The following is a 13,336-nucleotide window of genomic DNA, read 5'->3' as shown; positions in this document are numbered from 1 at the left end:
AAATCTCCACCATCACGTTGGTGCATAACACTCTTTTAGTGTCCCGTGGTGTGCCTCCCTGGAGTGTCTGCCTACGTCTTCGCAGACCTGCTTTTTATCTCCTCTTGCAGGGCTCCGACCGTCTATTAGGCCCCGGTCCCTGCTTGCTGTCTCTGCATGAATTTCACAAGCAGGTAAAGAAAGTGTCCTTGCAGCAAAGACATAATATTAAATCATGTTTCTCTCTCCCTCATCTGCGCAGATATCTCTCTCATCTCTCATTAGCAGCATAGTTCATGGGGGTGGGGTCAACTCTGGACCATGTTAGCTTGGTTTGCTCATCACACCCTCACCCCTCATCCTTTTAGGACATTTTTACGTGGGGGGGAAATTAAACATGCATGTACATTACATGTCATATGTCATTCAATCTGCTGTTTTCAAGCGGAGATCAGAGCAAGACATGATTGTGTCTATGATCTAGGATCAGAAGCATAAAATAAATAATAAATCAAAACAAGAAGCAAAGTTGCGGCAGTATTCATGGGTCCAGAGGTCATTCAGATATCTGATGGTGGAGGAGCGGCACTGTCCCGGGTGGACTGAACGACTGCCTTCATGTTTATATACCCCTTCCCTGAGAGAAACATCAATAATTGGACATAAATGACCTAATAATTCATGACTGTTAACGGAAATAAAACAGAATGTTTTAAAAAGAGAAAACAGTAAACAATGAAGGGCAATTTCCCTGTCTCTGATATTCTAGCCTGTACACCACTCCCTCTCTGAAACCGGAACCATTCTATGCACACCCTCCCTGTCTCTTTAGATATCTTGCCCCCACGCCCATCCGACTCTATGAGTGCTCCGGCAGCAAAACCGATCTGTTTCTCTGTAACCACAGCCTGCCCCCAAAACCACCTGCACCACTACACAGCTGCCGGACTCTTCACCCCGCTCCTGCCCCGCATCTGTAATCTGGAGTCTCCGCCAGTCCCCAGACCTTTTCTGTTTCTTTGTCCCTCTTCAAGCACTACACCCTTCCCCGTTTCTCTATGGGATTCTGGCCTCTACAGACACTCTCTCTTTGTATCCATATCAACCGCTACTCCCCTCACTGTCTCTGTAACACTCCCAGGCCTCTATCGCCTTCTACATCTCTAAACCTGCCTGTACCCTCAATGAAACAGTCAATGTCGATGGGAGACATGGCCGTGCACATGTGTAGATCATATTTTCACTTGTCGGACGCATTTCTTGTCGGGAAAAATTGTGTTTGAATCTGGTTTGGGTGTGGCAAATATGGATATATGATATATATGTACATTATATTAATTACATCTTACGGAAATGAATGTTTGAGAAATTCTAACCCAAACCGCTCAGTGAGGGGTTTGTTAAGGGAGAGGTGATAAATTCCTGCCTTGCCAACAACACCCAGACCCATCCCTTAAAAGAACAAACAATCCGCACCACTCTTTGATGAAAATATTCCTCTGGAAATTATTGATTATTAAATATCGCAGAAAGCACTATAAGTTCACAAGAGCATAAAACACAAGAGCAGAATTAGGCCCTTCGGTACATTGGCCTCCTCCACCATTCTATAATGACGGATGAATTTTCCCTCCCAACCCTAATCATCTGCTTTCACTCTGCAATACTTGAAACTATCAACGTTGCTTCGCGTAACCCGGGGCCTTTGACCCCAGAGCCATAAGGGACAAACAAATTACAGAGATACACCACACTTCGGCAAAAGATATTCCTCCTCATCGCTCACTTCTGAAGGGTTCTCTGCATTCCATCGTAAAGGAATTAGTACTCACACCATCCATTCCGTACCATGCATTCCACAGCGCCGCCCTCTGGTCCCAGACCAGCACCCCCTCCCTCAGGTTGAGAGAATCGCTCCACGCCCAGTCAGTATAGGTCTTCCAATTATTCATCATTCAATGAGCTCACCCTTTCCTTCTTCAGACCTGCAGTACACAGAGGCCTCAAGCTAACAGGCGTATCAGCCCCTGTCGTTTACTTCCTTTTCTTCAAGAAGAGCAAAGTGATGTTTGCAAATTTCCAATCCTCCAAAACAATTCCATGATGGTACGAGTACTAATTCCTCTACGACCACTTCACCGGCCTATTTCAGACGCCTGGCGTGCAGTCAATCTCATCCATTCACCCCAGGTTATTTATCCACCTTCCAGATTGTCTAGCATCTTCTGCTTATTATAGTGGCGGCAACCACTTCCGTGTCCCGACACTGTCATACTGATGGTGTCTTCAACAGTGAAGGCGTACACGTGATACTTAATGAGTTTCTACGCCATTTCTGCCTCCCCCCGTTACTGAAACTTCGACATTTTCGCTGTCCAGAGTCTCACTTCAGGTTCTGAAGTGGAAACAATTACTTCAAAAGGGATTGACGCTAATGTTTCCCTTACCGTATAAGTGGAGTCTCCATCCTGCGCATTGTTCCTTGCACCCTTGAAAGAGAAGATTACGTGTTATTTTTGAGACGTTTAAACAGGTTCACAGCAATTGTATTCTGACTCTCCGCCGATAAACCCCGGGAGTATCAATGCATCACATTAGTTTGTGTTTGGGGTAATATTGCCTCGTTTACCATTCGCTGCACCGCGTGTTTCTGATTCAGTGTGTGTGTGTGTGTGTGTGTGTGTGGAGTTACTCACATTGATCGGACAATTTAAAAGACTCTTTCATGAAATGAATTACAGCAAGGGTCAGATGTGATTTCGCATCACTCAGGAGTTATGGATTCTGGGGAATTCTGAGGAAATTCTGCAGGTGCTGGAATCTCACACACAAAATGCCGAAGGGCTCAGAGTGTCGGGCAGCATTAATGGAATTCATTAAGCCGTTCACGTTTTGTGCAGAGACCCTTCTACTGGGCTGGAAAGAAGGCAGGAAGACGCCTGGACAGAATGGTGGCCAGGGGAATGAGCACTGGCTGGGAGGTGAGGCCTGATGAGTGGGAAAGGGGGAAAGGCTGAAGAAAAGTAAAAGGTAGAAACATAGAAAACCAGCAGCACAATACAGGCCCTTCCTCCCACAAAGTTGTGCTGTACACAACCCTACCTTAGAAATTACTAGGCTTAACTTAATCCCTCTATTTTACTCAGCTCCATGTACCTATCCAAAAGCCTCTTAAAAGACCCTATTTTATACGGCCTCCCCTCCATTGCCGGTAGCCCATTCCACGCACTCACCACTCTTTGAGTAAAAAAACTTACCCCTGACATCTCCTCTGTACCTACTCCCCAGCACCTTAAACCTGTGTCCTCTTGTAGCAAGCATTTCAGCCCTGGGAAAAAGTCTCTGACTATCCACACGATTAATGCCTCTCATCATCTTGTACGCCTCTATCAGGTCACGTCTCATCTTCCTCCGCTCCAAGGAGAAATGGCCGAGTTCACTCGAACAATTCTCATAAGTCATGCTCCCCAATCCAGGCAACATCCTTACAAATCTCCCCTGCACCCTTTCTATGGCTTCCACATCCTTTCTATAGTGATGCGAACAGAACTGAGCACAGTACTCCAGGTGGGGTGTGACCAGGGTCCTATACAGCTGCAACATTACCTCTCGGCTCCTGAATTCAATCCCACGGTTGATGAAGGTCAATACACCATACGCATTCTTAACCACAGTGAACCGATTGCAGAAGCGAGTGTGCCATAGGGGAAGGGGAAGAGGGATGGTCACTGGAGGGAGTTGATGGGCAGGTGAGGAGAAGATGTAAGAGGCCGGAGTGGAAAATAGAAGAAGAGAGAAGTGAACAGAAATACTGGTGGGATAAGGTCGATGTTCATGCCATCAGGTTTGGGTCTACTTTGCGGAATATAATGTGTTGTTTCTCCATTAACTGAAAATAAGATCCGGGATCGATCATCCAGGATCTTGTTAAATGCCCCATCTGTGCCGAAGGGCCCGATGGACGCTACCCATCACATTACTTACGTTCTTTTTTCCCTCTTTGCAAAGAAATGAGGGAGATCACGGACATAATGCAAACATCCAACCTGTTCATCCATTTGGACATTTTCATAATATTCTGATGAGTTTACGGTCTTTGTATCGAAGGTGCCTGAGGAAACAAAACAGATATGGCACAAGGGAGCAGAGCGTCAGGGGGCTTTGTTGAACACAGCAGACGTCAAACCGGCCCAATAGAAAAAGCCATTGAGAGCATGAGCTCCCTTCCCACCAAATCGCCGGAACCAGGAATTGAGGGCCGATATTGATCAATATGGAGAGAAATTAAGTTGCATGAACTACCATCCCATTACTTCGCTGATATTGTAAAATAACTAAAATAACTGAAATTGCTAAAATAACTGGAAAACCCAACGGTGAAAGTCGCATCATCCGTGACCATTCGCTCGGATGACCAGCTCCAGCTTCAGTGGACTAGGAGCTCCCAGATTAAAATCAAATGCTGAGATTCCCCTGGACTCAGTATTAGGACAGTTGAAACGGTGTTCACTCACTTTTCCATCCGGAATTTCTGCCCGTGCCATATTTAGATTTCGGTGGATATATGTTGCTGAATAAACTGAAACAAAGACAAGAAAATAATTCGTCAGGAACTTAATTTCCTGCGCTGATGCACCGAATGAGAATGGCCTCTATAATTCCATTCGATTCTCTCCAGATATCCCTTAATAACGTTTTGTTTATCGGATGCCCTGTACCAGTCGAGCTCGATAGCATCGACAGATGGGTTAAGTAGACAAAACTGCTTTGGCCTTTTTGACAGATAAGGCTGTTCACACACACATTGCTGAACGCAAACCTCTTTCAGACAAATTTCGGACAGACAACTTCGCCGTGAAGGCGGAATGCTGATTCTGTCCACAGATGGGCCCTGATCCCAGCTGAAGTCGATTCTGCCGAAATTCACATTCAATTATTAAAGGTAGGAACGAAATTCGTAGAGAAATGCAATTACCCGCCAGCTTTTCTTGCGAACAGCCATCCACTGAATCCTCCAACCAGGCCCATGATAAGTAAACCGAGTACAATGCCCACGATCGCGCCAGCCCGGAAGGTACAATTTTCATCTGGTTTTGGTGATGACACAGAAAACAAGCATATATTTTACATGGCGAAAACTCATCTTTATTTAAGAAATGATAATTGATCCACGCTCTGGAAACTTCTGGTCGCTGGTCTCGATATTGAATCAATTTAAATCAATTACTCTTTTATTCTGGTAGGCCACTTAGAAGGAGGATTGAAGGTAGGGCGTGAGGAAAGCGTAAGAAGGAAACGGTTTGAATCTTTGATCATCGGGTTTACATGAACGAATGAGAGACACATTCACTCACCGTGTGCGCTAACTACACCTTGTAAGATAACTGGTCCTGTTGGTTACGCCGTTATTAATCCGACATGTATAACTCCCAACGTCAACCGAGCTCACCGACTCAAGGGTGAGTTCCTGCCCTGTCTGCAGGAGATTGTTCCCATTGTCACTGACACAATGGTGAGTTCCTGCCCTGTCTGCAGGAGATTGTTCCCATTGTCACTGACACAAGGGTGAGTTCCTGCCCTGTCTGCAGGAGATTGTTCCCATTGTCACTGATACAAGGGTGAGTTCCTGCCCTGTCTGCAGGAGATTGTTCCCATTGTCACTGACACAAGGGTGAGTTCCTGCCCTGTCTGCAGGAGATTGTTCCCATTGTCACTGATACAAGGGTGAGTTCCTGCCCTGTCTGCAGGAGAATGTTCCCATTGTCACTGAGACAAGGGTGAGTTCCTGCCCTGTCTGCAGGAGATTGTTCCCATTGTCACTGATTTCAAGGGTGAGTTCCTGCCCTGTCTGCAGGAGATTGTTCCCATTGTCACTGAGACAAGGGTGAGTTCCTGCCCTGTCTGCAGGAGATTGTTCCCATTGTCACTGACACAAGGGAGAGTTCCTGCCCTGTCTGCAGGAGATTGTTCCCATTGTCACTGACACAAGGGTGAGTTCCTGCCCTGTCTGCAGGAGATTGTTCCCATTGTCACTGACGCAAGGGTGAGTTCCTGCCCTGTCTGCCGGAGATTGTTCCCATTGTCACTGACACAAGGGTGAGTTCCTGCCATGTCTGCCGGAGATTGTCCCCCTTGTACCATGAATATATACCACAGGGGACTGACAGAGCAAAGCAAGTTAATGTCAGGTTTGACACTATATTAGACACAACTGGACGCTCCGGTTCAATTCTGAACTTCTCTGATCCATTTATAAAATGAAGAAAAGTGCTGATTAGAGAAAAATCCTGATGGATACGGGATATTATGACCTTCTGTCTTCATTGAAAAGATGAGAGCAAATGTTGTTAAGTGTCATATCTGATACAAATGAACGCGGTTGACTAACTGTGTACTTACAGTAAACTTGCACGTTGGTCACTCCAGCGCCACTGCTGAATGAATTGCTGGCGATGCACTTGTACGTCCCTGCGTCGTTTCTGTTAGCTCTGATTATAGTCAGTTTCGCCTTGTCGGGAGATGTAAATATTCTGCCGTTTTCCTGGATGGGTTGGTTATCCTTGACCCATGTCCGTGTCTGAACAGTGCCCGACGCGTGACAGCTGAGTGTGATGGTATCGGGGTCTTCAAGGGGGTTGGGATCACTGGCCACGACAGTAACCCCAGTCACTGTCTCTGTAAATACAATTGAAATGTAAATAGATTTACACGGGGTTTTATCTACAACACGAGCATAATATTTGGATGCTGCCAGCTCAATATCGTCGGCATTCCCAGTTCTTATCCCTATGTGTTTCGATATCAAGTCAGTATCCAGCTTGAACTAAACGCCGGCACTGAGCTTAAAGTGTTACTGCTGTTACCCAAGGGGACGGTGAGCAACCTATTCCCGTTTCAGATGTTCCTCAATGCATGGATTTTCCTGCAGTAAGAACATACATTCTCCAGCAAAGCAGACTAAAACAGAATTGCACTTGGCTACAGTTTAATTGTCCCGTGGAGCATGTGAAAATAAACTACCCGTGCCCCCTGGTGTTGAAGCCAAAAGTAGAGTGACTTCGTATTTAATATCTGGCTGAGGAGTTGGCGGAGGAGGGATGGCATAGGAATAATGATCATGGGTTCCTCCAGGGAAGTTGCGACCTCTAGAGAAGGGGCGGTTGGCTCCTGAACTGGGGAGGGGTAAACATTCCTGTGGGAAGGCTTCTTGTCGCTGCACGATAGGCAACTAAGTGGAGTTGCAATTGGAAGAGAACCAGATTGACAGAAGGATCTGTGGAGATCTGGCGCAGCCAGATTTCGGCAAGACGTCGGCTCCTCCGGATTGGCTGATGTGTAATGAGCCGAAATTGATCAGAGAGCTAATGGAAAAAAGAACTGGTGGACAAACTGCATCAGCCCTCACCGTGGAACACACTGTGAAATGTTGGATGTTTCAGGTATCAGGGGTCATGCGATGTCAGCATTCATTACAAGGGGACTAGAATATAAAAGGAGGGATGTAGTGCTGAAACTTGATGAAGCACCGGTGAGGCCTCACTTGGAGTATTGTGATGCATTTTGGGACCCTTGTCGTTGAGAGAGAATGTGATCAAACTGAAGCGGTTTCCAAGGAAGTTCGCCAAAATGATCCCAGGATTTTTCGGCTCTACAGGAGAAGAGGGTTTGATGGGTCCGGGCCTCTACCCACTGGGGTTCAGAAGAATGTGGGGAGACCTCACGGAAACCTATCGAATTGTGAAAGGCCTTGTTAGAGTGGATGTGGGAAAGATGATTCTCATGGCGGGAGAGTCTAATCCCAGAAGACACAACCTGTGCATACAGTGGTATCCTTTCAGAAACCAAGGCGAAAGTGAATCTGTTTCAACAGAACATGATGAATCTGGGAATTATATTCCAGAGGCAGCTGTAGAGGGCGAATCGTTATGTAAGTTTACAGCCGAGGATGACAGATTCACAATTGGTCAGGGCATGAGGAATATGCGGAAACGGCTGTGATCGGGACTGCGAGAAATATTGGATCAGCCATGATGAAATGGCGGAGCGGACTCCATTGGCCAAATGGTCTAAATCTCCTTCCAATGATTAAGGCCTTCTGGTCTTAACTGCAGCAAGTAAAAATTTGTAATTTAATCAGCAAGTCAGAACAATTCCAATTTTCATCTTCATCAATACTCTTATTCATCAATATGCAACGTTGTGGATTGATATCGTTAGTATTTGTTCAGGCATTTAGTTGGATTACACGGGCCCGTCTGCACCAACACCATTGATTATAGGACCTCAACAAAGGGAGGTACGGACTACCTACCGAACACAATGATTTCCGTGGTTGAGGCATTATTCCTTTTTGTAACCCTGTTATAGGCCTCACAAGTATACTTTCCCGTGTGGGCCACAGAGACGCTGTCGAGGACGACCTCATGCCCACTTTGTAGGCGGGCACCATTCTGTTCCCAATTCAATTCAGCATCTGGGCGGGACTCCGTGGAACATGTTATCCTGATCGTGCTTCCGGCAATGTAAAAAGATGTGTGCGGTTGAGTGATGACGGATGGACGATCCGGTCCGTCTAAAAGAAACGGACAAAAGGGGTTGCAACAAATCACACAGGAGATACAACAGAGTACCTCAGCTGCAGAGGAAGAACAGCCCACCACCAGAGAAAGCGCTCCCACACACCGGAGAATGCATCCGTCTGGAAGCCACGCGCGGGAAAGAGGAGAGTCGGGACACAGTGTCAGATTATCCACGTCTTCCGAAACTATGAACTGCACAGTTACCTCATATCCCAAAACCCGTCTCCTCCTCCAAGCTGGATACAATGTACGCCAGTCATAAGCGTATCGTTTCGTAAAACTTCCCCAGGTGTGTGTTTTGTGGAAGGGAGTTCAGAAAAACGTTCCAGACAAAATTCAAAGCGTTGCTCTGCGGGGATAGGTAAGGCAACTTGCAGTGTGTAGATGCAATAACTCATGTAATCAGTGATCGGGCCGAATGTCATGTAGGCACACACTATACAGTCAAGTCACTGACCACGTGTGCAATTATCGGGACACTCCAGTTTACAGCGTGTTATCGTAGGACGCGTTTTCAGTTCCAATATTCTAGGTTTAGTCTCTATCAGTGAGGACCGGTAGCTGTAACACCACTGCCCATTGTGATTTTCATCCAGATCTAACAGCTGTAACTTCCCGCTTCCAAATGTGCACTGAAGCAATGGATCCCCACCTCGTCGTAGCGATGGACATTTGCCAGAAGGGTTGTGGGGCTGATATGGACTGTGAGCGTTTTACACTCTGAACTTTCCCTGTCCCTTTCGGTGAACGGAATTATTACCAAACTTCCTAAACAGCCTTACACTGCGCCGGAGATTCAATGGTGCATTTATTTAAAAAGTAATAACTTTGCACTCACTGTACCAAGTTCGGATCAGCTTCCGTGGTGTTGTGAAAAAAAAAAACAGAAACTAGAATTAGAATTTTAAAGAGATAATTTCAATATGAATGAATAGAACTATCGCACATCCCAGTTTGGCCAAAGAATAAACCAGGGAAGGCAGTGCACCCGTGGCTGACAAGGGAAATTAGGGATAGTATCAAGTCCAAAGAAGAAACATATAAATTAGCAAAAAAAAGTGGCACACCTGAGAAATGGGAGAAATTCAGAGACCAGCAGAGGAGGACAAAGGGCTTAATTAGGAAAGGGAAAAAAGATTATGAGAGCAAGCTGGCAGGGAACATAAAAACTGACTGTAAAAGCTTTTATAGATATGTGAAAAGAAAAAAAAGATTGTTCCGGACAAATGTAGGTCCTTTCCAGTCAGAAACAGGTGAATTGATGACAGGGAACAAAAACGTGGCAGACCAATTGAATAACTACTTTGGTTCTGTCTTCACTAAGGAGGACGTAAATAATCTTCCGGAAATAGTAAGGGACCAAGGGTGAGGGGCCAAGTAAGGATTATAGTAAGGGACCAAGACCATCTGGTGAGATGGAGGAACTGAGGGATATACATGTTAGAAGGGAAGTGGTGTTAGGTAAATTGAAGGGACTAAAGGCAGATACATCCCCAGGACCAGATGGTCTGCATCCCAGAGTGCTAAAGGAATTAGCCCAAGAAATAGTGGATGCAATAGTGATAATTTTTCAATACTCTGTGGCGACCCATTTCCTGGCGCATCCGAACCGACTCACAATTAGATAGCCTACGGGGGTTTGCGAGCACAGAGCTTTGGAGCCTCTGCGCCATGGGGGGCCGGTTGTTGGAGGCTTAAAAGTGAGGCTGAAGTTTTCGAATAAAGTTTTTTCCTTCGACTGCAGTTACCGACTCCGTGTCGTAATTTTAGCGCTGCGTGTAGCACACCGCTACAACTCCTTAGATTCTCGATTAGTTCCTGAGGATTGGAGAGTGGCTAATGTAACCCCACTTTTTAAAAAAGGAAGGAGAGAGAAACCGGGGAATTATAGACCGGTTAGTCTGACATCGGTGGTGGGGAAAATGCTAGAGTCGCTTATCAAAGATGTGATAACAGCACATTTGAACAGAGGTGAAATCATGGGACAAAGTCAGCATGGATTTGTGAAAGGAAAATTATGTCTGACGAATCTTACAGAATTTTTTGAAGATGTAACTAGCACAGTGGATAGGGGAGAGCCAGTGGATGTGGTATATTTAGATTTTCAAAAGGCATTTGACAAGGTCCCACATCGGGGATTAGTGTGCAAACTTAAAACACACGGTATTGGGGATATGGTATTGATGTGGATAGCGAATTGGTTGGCAGACAGGAAGCAAAGAGTGGGAGTAAACGGGACCTTATCAGAATTGCAGGCAGTGACTGGTGGGCACCGCAAGGCTCAGTGCTGGGACCCCAGTTGTTTACAATATATATTTATGATTTAGACGAGGGACATAAATGCAGCATCTCCAAGTTTGCAGATGACACGAAGCTGGGCGGCGGTGTTAGCTGTGAGGACGATGCTAAGAGGATGCAGGGTGACTTGGATAGGATAGGTGAGTGGGAAAATTCATGGCAGATGCAATTTAATGTGGATAAATGTGAGGTTATACACTTTAGTGGCAAAGACAGGAAAACAGATTATTATCTGAATGGTGGCCGATTAGGAAAAGGGGAGGTGCATCGAAACCTCGGTGTCATTGTACACCAGTCATTGAAGGTGGGCATGCAGGGACAGTAGGCGGTGAAAAAGACAAATGGTATGTTGGCATTCATAGCAAAATGATTTGAGTACAGGAGTAGGGAGGTCCTACTGCAGTTTTACAAGGCCTTGATGAGACCACAACTAGAATATTGTGTGCAATTTTGGTCCCGTAATCTGAGGAACGACATTCTTGCCATAGAGGGAGTACAGAGAAGGTTCAACAGATTGATTCCTGGGATGGCAGAACTTTCATATGAAGAAATATTGGATCGACTAGGCTTATACTCACTGGAATTTAGAAGATTGAGGTGGGATCTTATTGAAACGTATAAATTTCTAAAGGGATTGGACAGGCTAGATGCAGGAAGATTGTTTCCGATGTCGGGGAGGTCCTGAACGAGGGGTGACAGTTTAAGGATAAAGGGGAAGTACCTGAAGTACAGATTTGAACCGAGATAGTGGTAGCTTAACCGCCGCCGTAATGTAACTTGGATTTGAAATTTAAAATTTTAATTTTAGTTCCCCAGCGTCCGAGATAGACCTGGATCTGTCTCCTAATTAACTGTTCAGTTGTCCCAGTGTTAGTCGATAGTGGTTTATACCTCAGGCAACGATCACTAATGTACTCACAAACTCCCGGAATCCCGTATCTCGGAGGAACTGTGATATTATATGTAACTACCGGAAAATCGAGACACTTACAGCTGACATGAAGAGAAAACGGAGAGCTTGTGATTTCGTTAATCATGTTGCTTGCTCTACAGGTGAAACTTCCGTCTGTCCGTAGCACTCCAGAAACAGTGAGTGTGCTGTGATCTTCATTCAGAACAATCCTGTCTCCAGGAATTATCTTGCTATTCTCCGCATGCCACAGGTAAGAGACATCCGTGCCTGTTGCGGAGCAGGTTAGTCTGACGGTGTCGCTGTACTCAATCAGTCTGGTGGCGTTAGATGTAACAGTGACATTGGAAACACGTTCTGTTAAAACATAGGGGATTGGTTAGTGCACAACACAAGAATAGAATCTGCAGGTTTATGAATTCCGTTACGAATCTGAAAATGAAATCAAACATTTACTATTCCATAATAAGTAAACATTTATAAGTTATGCAATCCGACGGACATAGGTTTCTGTGATAGCAGTTATAGGCATCGGGGAAGAATTGCAAAGGTTGGAGGTTGGCTAACTGTGTTCCATTCATCGCTACCAGTGGGAAGTACAAGCATACACGGTACAGGAACCGTGGTGTACAAAGGCCGTTGTAAATCGAGTGAAGAAGAAAAAAAAAAGAGCTTACGAAAGGTTAAAAAAAGGGTAATGATAGAGATCTAGAAACCTGTCAGATAAGCAGGAAGGAGCTTAAGAATAAATTAGTTCCAGAAGGGGCCATGAGGAGGCCTTGCCAGACAGGATTAAGGAAAACCCCAAGGCATTCAACAAGTACGTGAAGAGCAAGAGGATAAGACGTGAGAGAATGGGCCCAATCAAGTGAGACAGTACAAAAGGGTTTATGGGACCGGAAGAGGTAATTAATGAAAACCTTGCTTCCGTATTCTCTACGGTTAAGGATCTTGGCGATTGTAGGGATGACCTGCAACGGACTGAAAACCACTTGCCGATAGGTATTAGGCAATAGGATGTTCTGGAGATTTTAGAAATCATCAATTTGGATAAGTCACCTGGACCGGAAGGGATGCATCCCAGGAAACCGTGGGAGGCGAGGGAGGAGATTGCTGAGCCTCTAGCGGTAATGTTTGCGTCATCAATGAGGACGGGAGAGTTTCCGGGGGATTGGGGCGTTGCGGATGTTGCTCTGGTATTCAAGAAAGGGAGTAGGGATAGCCCAGGAAATTATAGTCCAGTGAGTCTTATCAGCTTGATTGAATTTTTTGAGAATGTGACGAAACACATTGATGAAGGTCGAGCAGTATATGTAGAAAGTATGGATTTTTGAGCAGGGTATTTGATAAGGTAGCCCATGTAAGACTTATAGGGAAAGTAAGAAGGCATGGATCCAAGGTGACATATCTTTTGTGGATACAGAACTGGCTGTCCACAGAAGGCAAAAAGTATTGGTAGGCGGGTCATATTCTGCATGGAGGCCGGTGACCAGTGGCGTGCCCTAGGGATCTGTTCTCGGACCCCTGCTCTTTGCGATTTTTATAAATGAACTGAATCAGGAATTGGATG

At 45.5% G+C, this 13,336-nt stretch overlaps 1 protein-coding gene across 1 annotated transcript; it reads right to left on the bottom strand.

Moving 5' to 3' along the window:
• Positions 1 to 562: 562 nt before the first annotated feature.
• Positions 563 to 11,893, bottom strand: LOC132389556 (carcinoembryonic antigen-related cell adhesion molecule 5-like). The gene is made up of 6 exons (XM_059962026.1): positions 11,848 to 11,893; positions 8,291 to 8,551; positions 6,379 to 6,654; positions 4,026 to 4,090; positions 2,427 to 2,468; positions 563 to 616 (listed from the first exon to the last, which is right to left on the bottom strand). The coding sequence occupies exons 1-6, from the start codon at positions 11,891 to 11,893 to the stop codon at positions 602 to 604; spliced, it is 705 nt and encodes a 234-aa protein (XP_059818009.1). The 3' UTR covers positions 563 to 601.
• Between the last annotated feature and the right edge of the window lie 1,443 nt (positions 11,894 to 13,336).

This window comes from Hypanus sabinus, unplaced genomic scaffold (assembly GCF_030144855.1).
Source record: "Hypanus sabinus isolate sHypSab1 unplaced genomic scaffold, sHypSab1.hap1 scaffold_600, whole genome shotgun sequence".
NCBI lineage: Eukaryota > Metazoa > Chordata > Chondrichthyes > Myliobatiformes > Dasyatidae > Hypanus > Hypanus sabinus.
This window is presented reverse-complemented; position numbering and strand designations above follow the sequence as displayed.

What these genes read in the sequence shown, in the direction of transcription:
- LOC132389556 (XM_059962026.1), bottom strand. Translation starts at nt 11,893, where the DNA reads ATGATTAACGAAATCACAAGCTCTCCGTTTTCTCTTCATGTCAGCT. An exon ending in CACGGAAATCATTGTGTTCG is followed by an intron (nt 6,655 to 8,290) that starts GTAGGTAGTCCG and finishes TTGTATTTACAG; the next exon opens with AGACAGTGACTGGGGTTACT. An exon ending in ATGTCCAAATGGATGAACAG is followed by an intron (nt 2,469 to 4,025) that starts GTTGGATGTTTG and finishes TTCTCTTTCAAG; the next exon opens with GGTGCAAGGAACAATGCGCA.